At 51.2% G+C, this 17,107-nt stretch overlaps 1 protein-coding gene across 3 annotated transcripts in view; it reads right to left on the bottom strand.

Moving 5' to 3' along the window:
• Positions 1–17,107, bottom strand: part of LOC128267575 (uncharacterized) — a 48,396-nt gene that overhangs the window by 18,242 nt on the left and 13,047 nt on the right. For all 3 annotated transcript variants that reach the window (XM_053004443.1, XM_053004444.1, XM_053004445.1), the window contains exons 3-10: positions 13,125–14,399; positions 11,900–12,094; positions 8,078–8,186; positions 7,861–7,966; positions 7,208–7,570; positions 2,196–2,405; positions 1,890–2,018; positions 1,348–1,494 (exon numbers count right to left, since the gene is read on the bottom strand). In XM_053004443.1, the coding sequence (XP_052860403.1) occupies positions 1,348–1,494; positions 1,890–2,018; positions 2,196–2,405; positions 7,208–7,570; positions 7,861–7,966; positions 8,078–8,186; positions 11,900–12,094; positions 13,125–14,082 (2,217 nt within the window). In that variant the 5' untranslated portion in view covers positions 14,083–14,399. The remainder of the gene's footprint in view (positions 1–1,347; positions 1,495–1,889; positions 2,019–2,195; positions 2,406–7,207; positions 7,571–7,860; positions 7,967–8,077; positions 8,187–11,899; positions 12,095–13,124; positions 14,400–17,107) is intronic.

Below are 17,107 nucleotides of genomic sequence, written 5' to 3'. Positions count from 1 at the left end.
GGAGGCCACCGCGTGCCCGTGTGTGTGTGTGTGTGTCCGTACAGGACACGAAACAGGCACCACGGGCATGCGCACTCGCGTTGGCGGCAGGAGAACGGCACGAGCCTGAACAACATTCCGCCGCCGCTGGGCCACCAGCGTGTTTCGGGGTGCATCGGTGTGTCGGTGGTTTGTGTGTAAGGGTGCCCGGTTTTCTCAATGAAACAACCCTCATGGTTGTGCAATATTGATAAGCACCAGCAGTAACACCGCACGAAAGCTTTCAAGCCAGTCAGCCAGCCAGTTAGAGCCAGCCGACCAGCAGCAACAGCAAACGCCGGCCGACCGACCGAAGGAGGGTTAGCAGCTAGCAACGCAGAATTCTTGTGCAAGGTGCAAAGGAAGAAATCAATTTTTTGGCAATTTGCTAATAGCAAAGAAGCATCCTATGCTACCCAAGAAGGGACCTATCTAGCCTTCGAAGAGCAGGTGGCGAGAATTTCGAATGAGGTGTAAGAACGCCGTAAGGGTGCGAGACAAATGGCAGCTCAACATATTGCCGCTGCCGAACCAGTGAGCAAAGTGAATGTTGTAATCAGCTGTGGAACCGATAAGTATAAAGTTTTATTTTCCCGTGATCAAGTAATGCCTCTTGGTGGAGGCGCCTCTTGGTGGAGGCGCCTCTTGGTGGAGGCGCCTCTTGGTGGAGACGCCTGGTCGCCTTCTCAATCACTGGCCGAGAGAGAAATGGAGACGCCTGGTCTTTGGTGCCTTAGCTTTCTTTACTTCGACACATTTTATGGCGTTTTTAATATTCTACATATCAGTGTGCAAATTGAGCCGTTGTTGGTTTACTTCGTTGAAAACGTTCAAATTTTGCTAAACTGCGAGTCTGTCCGTTTTCGAAGATAGAAACAAAATATCGCGGAGCAAAACGGAATTTGTCGTCCAAATTCAACGATCAAAGAAGGTGTGAACATTTCAAGTGAAATATTTCACCAACGAAACCGAGGTTCCCTTCGGTACCGAAGCTTTCGCAAACCGGGAGAGAGCTTTCGTCGCCAGCCCAAGCGTCGAACGCTTTCTGCTTCGGAACGCTTGAAACGCTTCGGAAACGGTTTCCGAACAGTCGGGGCCGGTTTTAAGGCTCACCAAGGCGGCGTCGTTTAAGGCGTCAATGTAATAAGAATAGAAAGCAATTGCGACATCAATCGATAACAAACGATAACAGTCAGCTGCAAGCCAAGTCGAGTGACCAAAGCGCTAACCTACGCAACGGTAAGCCTAGTAATCGTCAAAATAGTAAAAAAGGAAACCGGAGAAAAGTAGTAAAGTAGCTATGAGTAAATAACTAGAGACAGTTCTCACCTGAGCGCGGACCGCAGCGAGATGGATATGCTTGGCGCGTACGTCGAATTTTTTCATCGAGATTTCCTCCTGCATCTCGTTCGCTTTACTGTACTGTTGGCCGTCGATGCCTCTGAGCTGTGTACGAACTAAAGCGTCTACAGAATCCTACGGAACGAATGCAACAAACGGTAACAGAAGAAGAAGAAGATGGGAATCAAACAGAAACAAACGGTAAATTGAACTGTGATGCGCTCGTCTAATGCTACCACACACACACACACACAGATACGAAACGAACGAAAACATGGCACGAACAACACGGAGAGAGCTTCAAGGCGCCTAGAGCAACGCTGTAACGAAGATGAAACCGGCGAACCGGGACAATGTTTGCGCGGACCGCAAACAATTAACGAAAGCCAACACAAATTAACACGCGCGCGCCCGCAACAAGAAACAATAGGAGCTGAGGCACACACGAGTACACGATCCAAATGTGGAACCATTTTGTCTCTCCCTCTCTCATGCAGATGTAACGGGAGGTTCGGACCAAGAAAACCAACCTGTAGTTGTTTGATTTGAATTTCCAATTCCTGTGATTCCCTTCGCAGTGCGTCCAGCGATGGGCGCACCTGAATGGAGGCACCTCTGTCCATGACGAGCTCGTCCTTAAACGCGGGTGCCATCGGGTCCTGAGAAAGAGAAAACCGGGAAATTATTCAACATTTGTGCCGGAGGGTGGAAGGGTCCGGGTAACCGAATGCAGTTACACCGCACAGCCCGTGGTCGGGTTGGTAATAATTGGCAGTGGGCAGCGGGTTCCTGATTCCAATTAAAAACCGGCCCCCGGTTGCATCGCCCACACTCACCATTCCGTAGTCCGGCATATCTTCCGCGCCCGGGTCCTCCCCGCGGGTGGCCGCGTTCGGTGGCTGCGGCGGGGCGAACGCCTTCCTCGGGATTCTTTGCACGTTCGGCGGCACCGGAAGGGTGCGAACGAAGTATCCGAGATCGAGCGTCGGCGAGACATTCTTGCACTGCGCCGCCAGCCCATCGTACCGTTTCGCCTGCTCGGCTGCCTGCAAAGAGTCACAAACGGAGTCGCAAAGTGAGAAGCTGCGCGCACTCGAGATGCGGACGTAAGTCCCTGCGGTGGCCTTCGCTGGTTGTCTGAAACTCTAGAGGGACTCGCGGCTCACTGCTGATGGGGCCCGCCGAGGTCCCGTCGTCGTCACCGCGCAACGAGAGCGCTGTAAAAATTTCAAGTGTCGTCGCAGTTTTGAAGTTTCCGTTTGGTCGCCACGATTGTCACGGGCTGGCTGCTTGGGAAAGCGATACGCTCGCTCGCAAAAAAGGACACTAATTCTCGTGACGGCGGTATGTTCTCGCATTACACACACACACATACAGACAGCGTCTTGAGAGCCACCGGTGGGACGGAGAAAAGGCGGAAATTTCTTTATCATTAGCAGCGCCCGGGAAGAATCTGTTTGAACGAACCGTCTGCACCGTCGTCGTCTTCAGCATCGCTGTCGGCACAAGATCTTGGTCGAAGTCGTCGTCGTCAGCGGGCGTAATGGTTTCCGAGTCTTTTATCACTCTTCGATAACTCAAACATGCCGCTTGAACGGTGCTGGGGCTAATAGAATGTCTGAGCAGATCATTTTCACACAATCTACTATCTGCTTTTTTAACGCCATCAAAATGTGGATAACATTAAAGGCTTCAAGGAGGCATCAGGTGTTTACGGTATGCCTCCGAAGCCGCTCGGTGCTATGCTTTAAGTTGCGAAGTTTGCAGCTCTGCCACGAAGGTTCTGCGCTGCACTTTCGCTGCGAGCACCAACCGAGTCGTCCGGGTGAATGAAATTATTTAACGAAACTTGCGTGCAGCAATTAAGTGTTAGAAAACTTTCGCAAGGTTTCTGCTGCTACTGCTGCTGCCGTTCCATTAACGCAGCCACAATGTTGGTACCACACCCGAACACAACTTTTCACTCCGGCCAAAAGCAGGCCAGATGAATAATGAAGAGCGAATCCTCATTAACGATTCGATGTTTCGTCGCCGTCGTCGCCATCGTCGTTGTTGTCGGTTGTTGTGCCAGGAAATTACCTTCGGCGCGTTTGTAACGATCGCTGCGATCACGGTGAACCGGTGGCCGCGTTGGGCTGTCAAGTGTCAGCTTCAGCGAAAGCGGTGGAAAGTCATAAAACAGGCGAAACAGCGCAACACACAAAAACACGGCCACCAGATAAGGGTCTCGCAATTACTTTTGGATGGAGTTAAAAGTGCGGCGAAAATTAATATTTTATCATCTCGCCAGAGGCAGCGCGAGTGCAGTTTTTGCTCCGGTTTGTAACACGTAACAACTGCGCTTGCTTTACGTGCCACTTCCGGTCGGCTGTGTTGGTTGTTCCAGGTACGTGTCGGTGTAGCAGGTCAAAAAAGGCCAGCATCAGCATCGCCAACCATAACTTCTACGCTTCGTCTTCGCTCTTATGCAATTTATCAGCATTAGTTACGGGGGTAGATGTTGGCGTTGGTGTAATCCCGACTATCAGTGTTGCCAGTGCCGTAGCAAAGGATCAATCATGTGTCCGCGCGGGGCTTATGCTATCATCCATTCCGCGGAGTAGAGCAGATTTTTGCATATTTGACTATGCTTTTTGCCACAAAGCCAAGCCACAACATCAAAGCTAGCCCACGTGGGAACTCAACGTGCTGGATTGCCATGCCCGGCGCGGCGTTCGACAGCGATCCCACCACGGCACGGGCGGGGCGAGGTTGTGGGTAGGTCTTTTATCGTCTGAATTTATTATGGTTTATTAATGACTTTTCATTGAGAAGATTACCCGCTTAAGCGGCTGGGAGTAGGGCTTTATCTTCTTTCGCGCAGGTCGTGCAAAATATTGTTGTAATGGGAAATGGCGGAATTAGGTTACGCTTTTGTTTCGCTTTATGTCTGGCGGGATGTAAAACGAGGACGGAATTTATGCTGCAATTGAGACCAAAGTAAACTGATTTCTTCATCCCCAGCACGGTCGATCCAGTTTGGCATTTGGGCATTCGCTGTCAAATTTATCTATACCATTCAAAAATATGATGCATCCATTCCGTAAATATGATGTATAAAACACCAGAGTGCGGTTTTGACTTGAGCTTGAATTGAATGCTTTGCCCCTTGTAAGTTTATTATTTATTGAACATACTTTTAGGATGGATCCTTCAGAAATCGGAATCGATAGATAGCGCCACGTAGTGGAAGCAACCAGAAGCAATGAACGAGACTTTCAAACTTGAAAATACTGTTCCCAGCTCAGTCAATGACCTCAGCTGCACTGCACTGCGCCCACTTCACATACATTTTTAAGTACATTAGACGGTGTACTTAATTAAACTGTTAGAACTCGTTGTGGATGGTATTTTCTTTCGTATCAAGTTTTCATCCGAAGTCCGTAGAGTCAGTAGTTTCTACTTTACATATTTAAGTCTCTGATGGGAATCATTTAAAAAAAAGTATGGAGAATCTACAAAAATGTCTTTTATCGCATGGTTGAGTCTCCGAACTCAGTTCAGAAACGATTAGAATGATAAAATAACGTATTTTATTATGTATAAGTCGCAGTTTGTATGCTCTTTTGTGGGGTTTAAAAATCGCCTGAGACTGATACAGGGATAGTCAACATTTATTGTATTCGAAGAAAACCAAATGTTCTTTTAAATTTTGTGAATCCAATCCAATCTAATTGTAACAAACCATTCAAGCAGAGGGCTCAAGATAAATGGAGTAAATGGATGGCCACTGCAAGTGAAAATTTGACACCAACTGGGAGAATCAAAAGAGCGAGTATCAAGAAAGAACTAATTGTAATTCTTTTAAAAACACAAACATTTCAAATAATCTGCATGGGACTGAGGATGAAGCAGTTTATGAAGAATGCTATGATCCACATGTTAATGATTAGGCTAAGTCCTGCGGTGATCTATTGATACAGGTAATATTCTACAGGGGTGCGACTCGTATACAGGACAAAATACGATATTAACTAACAGTCATGCAAGAAATATTTTCCTAACTTCGTTCAATCGCAAAGTCCAACTATGTTTGACAGGATCACTGCCAAAAGTGTTTATGTTCAATGGAAAACGAATACTTTTTCCACAACAATTCCAAAACGGCCCCTGTCTGTCGATGTGTCATTAGAAAAGCATGAATTCGGAGTGCTTACCGTTGCAGGAAGATGTTTACGATTCATCTTCCGGATCAGCACCTTTGCAGCTGGCTCTTCGTCGAAGACGCCGTTTACACAGGCTCTTTGCTCCTCCCGAAACGGCGACGTGTTAAAAGGACATCACAGCACCGTGTTTGCAGTGTGTTTCGCCCCCCTGGCCGCTTCCCCGTCTGCTTCCGGAACATGCAGATAAGTGTCCTCCCCGGGCACCGGGGATCAAAACGAATCACACTAAACACCATCCGCCAACGGAGAAGGCGCGTTCGCTCGCCGTGTCACAGCCTTTCCTATGTTTTATTAATGAGCGTCTCCGACCTGTGGCCCGCTCCGTCACTAAACATGTGACACCGCGTTCGTTCCCAACAATGGGTGATAAAATATTCACAATCACACGCGTCTTGTAAGAGCACCGCGGGCACTACAAGATGTCCCGTGATGGCGTGGTGTCGATCCGTCTCCATCTCCCACAACGGCAGCGTCGATCGATTAACGACGAAACCGAAAATAAACCCCCATCCCGCTCTGTTGGACCCGTTGAACCGTGCGCCAATCTGGCGAACAAGGTAAAAAGGACACACGGCTTTTTTTACGGCCGACGTCTTACCATCGGCACACCAGGTTTATCGGGTCGATGGCGGCAGGACTTGGCTTATGTCAGTCGTCTTCCCGGAAGGCCCCGTGGCCCCTACTTCCGGACACGTGTTGCTCGTGACCGTACCTTGAACCCATAAGAAGGACGCCCAAGCAACACGTCCCCTTGGCTGATTGGCCCTACGCGTGTATGCGTGCAGAACCGCACCGGAGGTCCCACCAGAGGTAACCTTCACAAGCGCCACACGACGGTGTGGCCGGTAGGCAAAAAAAGAGATTCGCTCTCGTTGTCGCTTTGTCAAATCTATTTCCGTCCGACGGGCGGCAGCCGACAGAGGCCGTGAGGGCGTCATTCAATTTAAAAAAGGGACACCTCCGGGGTACGGAGCCCACACACTTAATTGGTGTAACTCCGGGTCCGCTGCCAGTCCGGGCCCGGCAACAATCACCGGGTTTCCGAGAGAGCCGACCCCTCATATATTGGATTCATCAATTTCAAAGTCTAATCATCTTCCGTCGGCCACCAGCCCCCGCGTGTGTGTGTGTGTCGGCGGCAAGGAAGACTACTTCCGTCCGACTCCGCCCAACGGACGCCAGGAGCCTGGCTTCCTGGTCGTTGTCACGTTCGGCGGAAGACGGTGCCGGCGGAAGGTTGCCATTGTGTTCCTCGAGAGCTCTAGTTCTTTGCGAAGCTTGTCGGGCGGAAGCTGTTGTGTTCTTCGCACTTCTTGCGCCCCCGGGAAAGTCCAGGATCAGCTCGGGCGGCTGCGGGATTGCGGAAGCTACCCACTCGGGGAGATAATGACGCATGTGTTCGAGATGTGCAAAGTGGCGAATGGGGAAGTGGCAATTTGTCCCGATGTACCCCGGGGCCGGGATAGGACAGCTCAGGCCAAGCTAGATCACCGGCTGGCGGTGGCGGCTAGTGATAGTTAAAGGTAATTTCCTCCCATCAAGAAACGCTACGGCGCCAGACGTCAGGCCAGGCTGGGCAGCCACGTAGATTAACAACCGGCAACAACATCACAGCGGCGGATGATGATGATGGTGGTACTCACTTTGGCGGCGATGGCTTCGGCGCCCTGCAGGACGGCTTCGGAGACGATGTTGCACAGATCGTTGTATATCTCCTCCAGCTCCTGCATCAGCTGGGGCAGCGTCTCGCAGTGGTACGCCTCGAGCATGGCGTTGGTCGCGTGGAGCTGCTGCACGTACGCATTGTGCGAGTCGATGTACTGCGTCAGCGTGTGCTGCGTCGGGTTCTGGCGATGAGCGATGTAGCACTGTTTGTATTCGATTCGGCACTTGGATAGTTTCTCTTCAGTCTTGGAAATGATTGTATCGAACGACTCCCGGTGTGTAAATACTTTCCTACTTTGGACCTTCCGGTAAAATGAGCGTTCCAGCAGCGGGCGAGCGACCTGCAAAGAAAGAGAGAGAGTCCAACAGGTCAGAACCACACCGTCCAAATGCCCCCCCCCCCAGGAACTGGTGGCGTGGGGTGCGATCGGATCTTCATTAATCTAGCTGCCCCGGCCAGGCTGGCCAGCGGGTGATTGATTACGCCGGTCCAGGGATACCGTTTTCATTAACTTTCCACGCTAAAGCTCGCTCATCCTTGAGCCCAATTTTGGCGCGCCAAGCGACGTGCGCGTATGATTTATTGACAACCGGAGGCGGAGAGCCGGCGGCCCGCCGCTCTGGCACTCACCTGTCGGGAGAGCGTGCTGGCCACGTCGATTGTTGCCTGCGAGTCTGCCTCTATTTCCTGCAGCAACGATTCCCAGGCCGCAAACAGGTTCGACTGACAGGCGGGCCTATGGGACGGAACGGGAGAGAACACGGTGAGTGGACCTGGGGTTTGGTTTATATTTAGCGGCCCCCCATGGAGCGGCCGCCCGGGGGGGCCCGGCCTGTCCGATACGTACCGCTCCTTCCGCAGCTCGCCGTTCCGCTTGCGGTAGCTCGAAACCAACACTTGCAGTGCCTCGGCATGCTGTTCGTACAGCTGGGCTAGGGTCTCGCTGAAATCCGAAACTGCAAAAGTTAACGAAGATACGAGTGCGTGCAGAGTTAATCAACCGTGACCGAGAAGCGAACGCTGATGTATGGTGCTGGGCGGGAAAAACTGCCTGAAAACACTGCCCAACCGAACCCTATCGTGGCTCAATTAAAACGACGTGACGTAGGCAGGCCCAGGTGGGCAGAACAGTTACCTGAGTTTGTATGGCTTCCAATTCCATCGTGGATTAAGACTAATGCAAGAGCCAGCTCCAGCGAAGACATTTCCTTGCGGGAAAATGTATTGGAAACCCGACTTCCAAGTTGTTTTTTTTTAATATTTACTCAAACAAAAAATCCACCAAAGTCAGGCCATTTGATAAATGGAGGTTTTGATTGTTGATGGTTGGGAAATGCTCCCAACCATCCTAAAAAGCCTCATTTACTTTGGAACCTCTCTGGACCTTATTGACTGGACTGCTCACGAGTTGTTGGACTAAAAAAATCGTTAAAAAATATTCTTTCGCATTCATAGCGTGAGCCAATGAGCTCCATAGTTCTCAAAATTGACTACAAAAATGATCCAAAAAAATCGTTTTGTTTTCCGAAATTGGCAGACGCAAAAACCCAACGCACTGTTCGTTCTACCCTCACGCGGAGTGCAGCCAACGGCGGGCGCGGAACGCGGCGATATTTTTCCTGTGTACGAATCATTAGAGAGTAATGAGGTAAACACACTGGCCAAAACCGTAATTGAAAGCTTCTTATATTGGCGTTGGTCGGGCCGTGGCCGGCGTTCGGTGTATCGATAAACTTCTTAAGAAAATAATCTCCATCCTTCCGAGGAGGCGGCACGTGCCGCCGTCGGCAGCGTGTAACGTGCTTCCGTCGCCGTTCGGGGCCTGGGGCGTACGTAGTAATATAGTTTATTTAGTGTTGTTTTCAATTAAAATAGATTGCCATTACACTAGTGGCTCCACCGTTGTTGTTGTTGTTGCTTTCTTCGCTGACACCGGTCATAACCATTGCGAGCCCTGGAGTTTGGTCGCGCTTTCTTCGTTAGCGGCTTCATTAATATTAAATTTGCTAGGGTTTTCAGGGGTCTGGAAACCCCGGGGTGGAAAAGTCAATTACCCGGGCGATACGGACGAAACATCACGTGGATCCCGAAGAAGAGCGAGGATGCCCTCGGCATCCCCGGGGGGCCGAGAACGGACCCATACTCGACCGTTAACTCCTTTTTGTCCGCCGCGCGTTGCGGTTGATGTGCCTTGTTGAATTTATTTGCGGACGGGCGGAGGGCCCGTTGACTATTTGCGAAAAGTGGATCGTTTCGTTTCCTTTTCGGTGTGGATGTAGCCCACTCGATAGCCTTGCTCGGGGGTTGGTGGGCCCCATAGAGAAAGTCCGTCAGACCGAATGCACCACCGATCCCGAGACACTCGCTGTTCAGTGCTGCTGTCGGTGCTTGAAAGTTCCACTTCGTCTGTCGCGGTCCTGGACAACGAATCGCAGGATTCTGAGGCTTGCATTACGGTTGCGATTTACCGTTTACCGGTGCACAATGCGCTGCTTATCGCACACAGAAACACCCCAAAAAGGAGCGGGTTTTGTATAAAACGTACACGTCTCGGTACCGATGAGTTTTATGTTTGCTCGCCGAGGTTACTCCCGAGCGCCCCGAGTGTGTGTGTGTGTGTTTGCATAACAGTGCGCAGATACAATATTGGTCCGACCCCAGCCTGCAGTGTCGTCTGATTTCAATCATTCCAATGGCCATTCACAACGATGCTGCCAAAAGTTGCAAAATAAAAGTCGAACCACTCGCGGGTCGATAATTTATTATGGATCTGGCTGCCAAATAAATAACGCGCGAGGTAATAATATCTATACCTACACACCAGGACCGGTGGCCACATTTTGCCACAGTTTCATTGACAGATCGCTCGGCCAGACGCGCTCGGTAACTACTATTCGCGGCAATGTGTCGCGGTGTCGCGGATTCCGAACGGTTCGTGGAACACGAATTCCCTGGATTCGGGCCGAGTCGAGAACCATAAAGACGGACAGAAAAAAACAAAAAGCAACTCTTCCTCGTCGGAAACCACAAACAACGTCGTGCACGCCGGTCGACGGTCGTTTGCGGGCAGGTTCTGTCTTGGGGTAATGATGGTTGAAATAAAACCGCCGATCAACCGCCGCTTCGTCGTGCAGCAGACAGTTCCACATCCATCGAACTCGACCACCGGCCCAAAACGAGCGCACACAACCACGGGCACACGCACGCACGGAGCAGCATACCGGTGTCGGTGTCTAAGAATAAACTCTCGTACACCTAGTTTCTAAAAATATTGATCAACGGCCTGAACTTTCTACAACTTGGATTAGCATAACAACAACATATTAATTTCAATTCAAAATCGGCACCACCCGGGACGCCACACTACGGTGCATCTGGCTCCTGCCAGAGTGTTCGCCCGGTTCGACCAACGGGCATCAGGACCCGGGTTGGCACGAAATGAGATGGAAAGAGAATCATTCATCATGACCGGTGACCGGTTGTGATTGCCGAGCCGATACATCAATCGCGCGTAATTGGAAAACTGTGTGAAAATCAGACCCCCGACTCTCTGTGACCAAGCTGAGGGCATGGTGACGCAAAGTTGTAATCCCTGTTACGCATTACCTCGCATTACCTCGCATTACCAGCAACGTTAGCACGGATGTTGTTGTCCAACTTCATGCCCCAAACATTGACAAGTTGAAGAAAACTGTGGCCAAAATCTAACGGGAACCAGTTGTCTTCGATTTTGGTGGTTTCCCATCGGCCAAGCTGTCAAGAAAAAATGCTGACTTGGCACCATATGACATCTGGCTGTTCGCTAAACTCATTGGAGACATACTGGGGTGTTCAATAAGTTCGGAGCCTCGATAAGAAAACCCTATTTTTATGGTTTGAAGTACACTCTACGGTTTCAGATGTTGTGTCTGTTTTTGGGCGTCTTTGACGTGGATCGTCTTTAAGGCTTGTACGACTTCGTTTAAATTCAGAAACACCCCTTTTAATGTACTAATTGAAGGCAAAGAGTCCTTATAAACTTTCAACATTCGTTCATAAATTTCCAAAAAAATTCCAAAAATAAAAGTTCAATAACTGCACGATACTTGATTTGTAACACTTCGATACTAAATGGCTTGTAGACCAAAAATTAAGTGACCGATTGAAATGAAACTTCACATACGTTCATATGAAGAGTGTACCAATACAACAACAACAACGTTAGGCTCGTAGCAGCGCCCTCTGATACTGAACCGAAACTTACTTATTGAACACCCCGGTAGATGAATTGCACAGAGTAAGGATTACTTTAAAGGTAATATAAAGTGAATTTCCGATATTGTTTGGCCACAGTAGCATGTAATTGCCACCAGCGTTGTGGCAATCACACGTCCAACAGTTGCCTGCCTCGGCACCGCCACACAACCGAAAGGTACTCTTCGTAGCGCCATTAAATCCCGGCTCCGTCCCGGGGATTACTGTCTACCTGCCGACTGACGGGCTGACAACCCGGGTTGCCGGGTTGCCCAACGGAACGGTTGCTCGCAATCGATACGGAAAGTCGGGGCTTATAAATTTTTAATTTTCATTTCCTGCTGCCCCGGACCCTCGGCAGATCGGGTCGGTTTCCGGTCGGTCGGTGATGAGCGCAGGTAACGAACCCGGAGCTCGCCGTCTTAACTGTGCTTACCTGTTTTGACTAACTTAAACGTCACACTGTTGTGCGACTTGAGCGCCTCGCTTAGGCCGGGATGACCTAAATCCTTCAGCACTCCGCCACTGGAGGTGGACATGCTTCCTCCGGCATGCGCCAGGAACGCCGGTCCGGCGCTCGGAGTGGTTCCGCGTCTGCTAAATAGGTTATGTCGGTGGCTTTTCGAAGACTCTGCGGCCAGGTTCAAAGCGGAAGAGAAAAACAAAGGCAAACGACAGAGAGAGAGAGAGAGAGAGAAACAGAGAGAGAAGCGGAGAGAGAGAGAGAGAGAGAGAGAGAATTTTATCAATACGGTGTAACGAAGGTCGCCGGCTAGTCAAATGCTAGTATTGTAAACGTGTGATAAGGCACCCAAAACTAGAGCGATAAATAAATCAGTGTTGTTGATTAGGCTATTTATTATTATCTCATTCCGGAGGCATATTTTTGCATGACAATGTGGCCGCTCCACTCCAATCCCCATGCACGGGGTGGTATCGCGCGGCAGCAAGCGGCACGCGAGTCCTGTCGCGAGTGTCTGCCGGCCGAGATGGCGGGGACGGGGACCAAACGAAAACCATTCTAGGGACCATGGGGCCAACCGTAAAAAAAACAGGAAAAAGGCTAGGCTCGGCCCAAACTTGGGGGGCCTTCGGTGGCGTGGCTGGTGCCTTCGTTTGGCATTTTATGGTGCGCTGCCAGTTAAAAGCCCAGCGCAGAGCCCAGAACGGGCCCCGAACCCTGAATGGGCTGTCGGTGCTAAAAAGCAAACACACACACACACACACACAAGACACAAAACACACACACGCACTCGGAAGGGCTGCGCGTATGGTACAGCCGTGCAAGCGAACAAGGGATGACGGAGTCCTACTGGAATGGACGCACTGCGCTGTCAATCCCGGAACACACGTGGTCCTGCGTAGCCGGGTACGAGGGTCACACACACACAACACACACGGATGAACGGTATGGATGGTTGATGTGGGGGGACACAAAAATGGGCGGTATGTACAGAGTGAGGGAGCGCCGCGTAGGTCCACGCGGGTTTGTTAGTGAGCGGACGACACCAGGAGTGAATGAAGGGCGCGGGGACACGGGGCACAAGTGTCACTGTGAACTCACTCAGAAATTAGAAAAAATCGAATAGAGAGAAAAAGAGAGCACAAAAAATTGGCGTGTGTGTGTGTTGGTTGGCCGGGGGGGGGGCACCTGCCGTCACCTTTCTGGGACTCTTCGGCGAACTCGTGCTCGGCGCTCTTGGAACGTATGCTAATCGGTGACTTGGGCTTCCGGAAGAAGCCTAGCGAGCTGGGCCGCTGCTGCTCGACGAGCGGACCGCCATCGCCGCCGGCCCCCAGCCCGGGATCGGAGCCGCTCGGCCCGAGCGCCCCGTCGAGGGGCGTCCGGGCCGGACCGGGGGGCTTCTCGCGCACCTCCAGCGAGTAGACCTGCTCGCCGGACTCGAAGAACGCATCGAAGTTGCGCTGGCGCAGGTTGTCGCGCGTGAACACCGGATTCGAGACATGGATGTGGAGGTCCTCCCGGACCCGGGACGCCGTTTCGCACTGGTCAACCGAGGAATGTGGCCGCAGGCGGCCCAGCTTAAGCTGCAGCTTCGACTTCGATTTGGCACCCTTGGCCGCCGGGGGAGCCGCCGGTGCACCTCGCGCGCCTACGGGGCCGCCGGCCGCTGCCGGTGGGATGATGCCGTTCCGAGGGCCACCGGAATCGTCATGAGTGTAGGTTGCCAGCTCGCCCGTGTCCGCTAGAGGGCCGCCGCTGTCGTCAAAGTCGCCCGATTCGTACGAGTCCTGCTGGTCGAGCAGGGCGTTCGCAATGCGCTCTCGTGCCACGGACGGTGCAAGTGGTGCATGGGATGGCGGCTGCGGCTGCGCCTGCGAAGATCCCGGCCGCGGGACGCGGGTGTTTTCTTTTTTCGTGACTGGCGACTGGCTACCCTTGGGCGGTGCTTTCGGTGTGGATGTGTGTTTCGTGGGTGTGGTGGTGGCGGTGGCGGTGGAGGAGGTGACGGTGGTGGTGGTGGTGGATGTAGGCCTACTGCCTGTGGGCACAAGTGGCTCCCGCAGGTTGTCCAGAGTTGGTCTTGGCGGTACTCTCGGTACTGCGATTCCGTATGTCAACAATATTAGTTCGTCCGCCGGAAATATTACGTACATTCCTGGCCCCGGCGGAGCATGGCGAACGAGTCCAGTTGCGACCGGTGCGACTTGGCAATGGTTTCACACCCGACTCGATCCGACCCGACCCGGAACCACAATCACTCGCACAAACCGCTGGGGCTCCTGGGGGCCCGTCAGCACAAAACACAACGCAAAGACGCCGACTTGCGACCGAGCGAATCCTGCCAGTGGCACTCTGTCCAATGTTACGGCCGCACGTCGCTTATCTTCGCGCGCACTCTGTGTACCTTACCGCACTAGCGCACACGCAAGCCTCTACGCAACTGCACTGGCCTAAGAAAATGGACGATGGTCTAGAAGAGATGGGGGAAGAGATAGACGAGCGACATTTAGTAATCCGGACCGGACCCCTTCACCGGACCACCCCATTAGCGCCGCGGCGGACCCTTTATGTTGGCATCCAATAAACGTAATGTGCCTATTTACGGCATCCGGCCTTTCTGGCGGCAGGTTTTCATTAGCAAATCAAAGGACCAGTGCCAATGCCGGTGCCAATGATGCGATACCCGGTTTTCTTCCTCGCACACTCCGCCTGGGGCTGATTGTTGCTGATCGGTGCTTCAAAAAATTGATTGGCGCTCTAATTTTATGACTTCGGTCCGGACATTTGCGGGGCTATTAAGTTAGTGGTTTATCGACGGCTACATATCGACGGCACGGACCCTCGGCCAATCGAGGCCTTCGGGGTACTCGAGTGTGTTGCGTAAGTTGCTGAATTATTTATCACTTGTATCGATCAGCCTATCGGAAGTACTGTGGCTCCGGAGCCAAAGGTCAGCGGAAGGACTCCCGCCAGGCACTGTATCATGGTCGTTGCATTAGCACGCACGAATCAAATACTGGCCTGTGTGGTGTGTGTGTGTTTTCCTAACGCTGGCCTGGCGAGAGCTTCGGGTCTCGATACGATCAGACAACCTTCGGGCCAATCAATCGGGCGCGTGTAATACTTGAGACAAAAATAGAGATCGAGCGGACCGCCTGGTTCCTAATCACTGGCTCCGTTCCCAGGATGTAATTCCTTTGTCCATCACGCAACGTAGCGACGGCGGCCCAGCCCCGTTGCTGATTGATATCGGGCCTAATCGACCCCAACAGTATCAGTAATCGGTATTATTGGCATAGGGTTGTCAATTATTCAGCAATCGGAATTGCTGGCCGGTAACTGACCGCGCACGGTACGTGGACGGCAATCCGTTGGTTTGGCGCACCAAAATCAATCATTATGTCAGTTGTAGGTTGGATCCTGAAACAATACTTTCTATTCATCAATCAGGTGATTAGCATGATGCGCCACGTGGCGCGCCCAGCAATCCTATGGATTAAATCCCATTAAAATGCGGGACACACGATATGAAATTAAAACAACGGAATGTCGAGCAAATGATTACACTCATGTGTCAGAACAATGAGATAAAACGATTCAAGGCTATCGAAAAATATTGTCACGGCATACACATCGCTTTCTGAGTTAAAATCCCAAGCCTCTCCGTATCGGGATGGTAATTGGAGATATGAAAATGTATTCGCTGGGACGTTCGTTTGAAGTTTGCAAGTGACATAAAAAGTAATCCGACCTTCGTTCAGACGGCAAATGGTTGGTTCTCGGCAAACGGCCGCAGAACTTGCCGTTATGACTCCTACCAAGAATTCTTGGAATGTAATGGCAACCCTTTGGAAAGTAATTACTCAAAGCACCGAGCAACTATGGATTTGTTTTACTTCAGCAATGGACAAAACTTTTACCGTGCAGCTGGACGTAAAGTTAACTTTCTGTGATCGCACGAGAATTCCGACGAAGACTGAAAAGACAGCTTTGGTGAAGAAATGAACGCAGCAACACTTTGTACATCCGATGTTCGATGAAAATATGATGGCATCGGCCACCGTGGCCAAGGAGCGCTGCTATAAACCGTTGGCGATAAAGTATTGCCGTTTGCTATCGGTCCTTGGACAACGACTATGATGCGACAAATGAGCGAAACAGTTTTTTATGACCCTTTCAGGTCATTACTAACGAACCGAATGGGTCGCGAACGAGAACGGGAAAAAAGACGTATGCTTTCAATTAAATGACACCAGCCACGGGTACTGAGTAACTTGGAATTTATCTTGATTTCGCACTTCCACAATCACTTCCAAGGCGCGCGGGCCGGGCAATATCGTCGGCCTTCGCCCACCCCCAGTCGGAACATAATATTCCCATTAGCATGCAGCATGAACGAACGCAACTTTAGCACAGTTTCTCGTGCGCCCCTTGGTCCTTGGGCCCGCCTGGCTCGCTGGCTCGCTGGCTGGCTGTGTTAATTTATGAGTGTCCCGTGCAGTGGATGGTTTGAAAAATGGCATATGTAAATACCACGGGAGCCCACGCTCTCGGTCCGTCCGTCTCGGAGCTGCAGGACCCCCAAACACCTGCACACCAGCGTGTGTGGGGGAAATGTCGGACACGCTAGTCCTCGCCTCGAACGAATGGCAGGATCGTGCCGGTTTAGAGGCAAAACTGGATGCCCGCGTCTCGATGTATTGTGGCCCCGGTAACATAGAGCTGGATAAAACATAGATTCTCAATATTGCCGTGTTTCCAATGTTTCCTCCGTAAGCCAACACATTTTTTGCGGAGAGACCCGCGTTACGGGCAGGTTCCAGGAGAGCTCGCTTAATCTTCACGTAGCGCGAAAGTTTTGTGTTTGCGTGCAGAGAAGTTGAGAAGCTGGTTTTTCTAGTGCCACGCAAGTCCCCGGAGGCGTTCAAAGGGAAAGTTTCTTAATCCGAAAGAGTGACACCAGTGTGGCCCTGGGTAGGTAGCATTAATTTATACTTCATAATTCACGGCGCGTACCATTTGTTGATATTATTTCTTCCGGGCGTGAAAGATCCGTGAATAAACAGTACTATTTCCTCGCCACCCGACCCGTGAACCATTCCACTGCAACAATAACACTAACGAAGTATTTATTAATTAACATTCAAACAACGAAATATTTTCTGGGCCATTCGTGCA

The sequence above is a fragment of the Anopheles cruzii genome, chromosome 2 (assembly GCF_943734635.1).
Source record: "Anopheles cruzii chromosome 2, idAnoCruzAS_RS32_06, whole genome shotgun sequence".
Classification (NCBI taxonomy): domain Eukaryota; kingdom Metazoa; phylum Arthropoda; class Insecta; order Diptera; family Culicidae; genus Anopheles; species Anopheles cruzii.
Note: the sequence above shows the minus strand (reverse complement) of the source record. Positions and strands in the feature narration are given on the sequence as shown.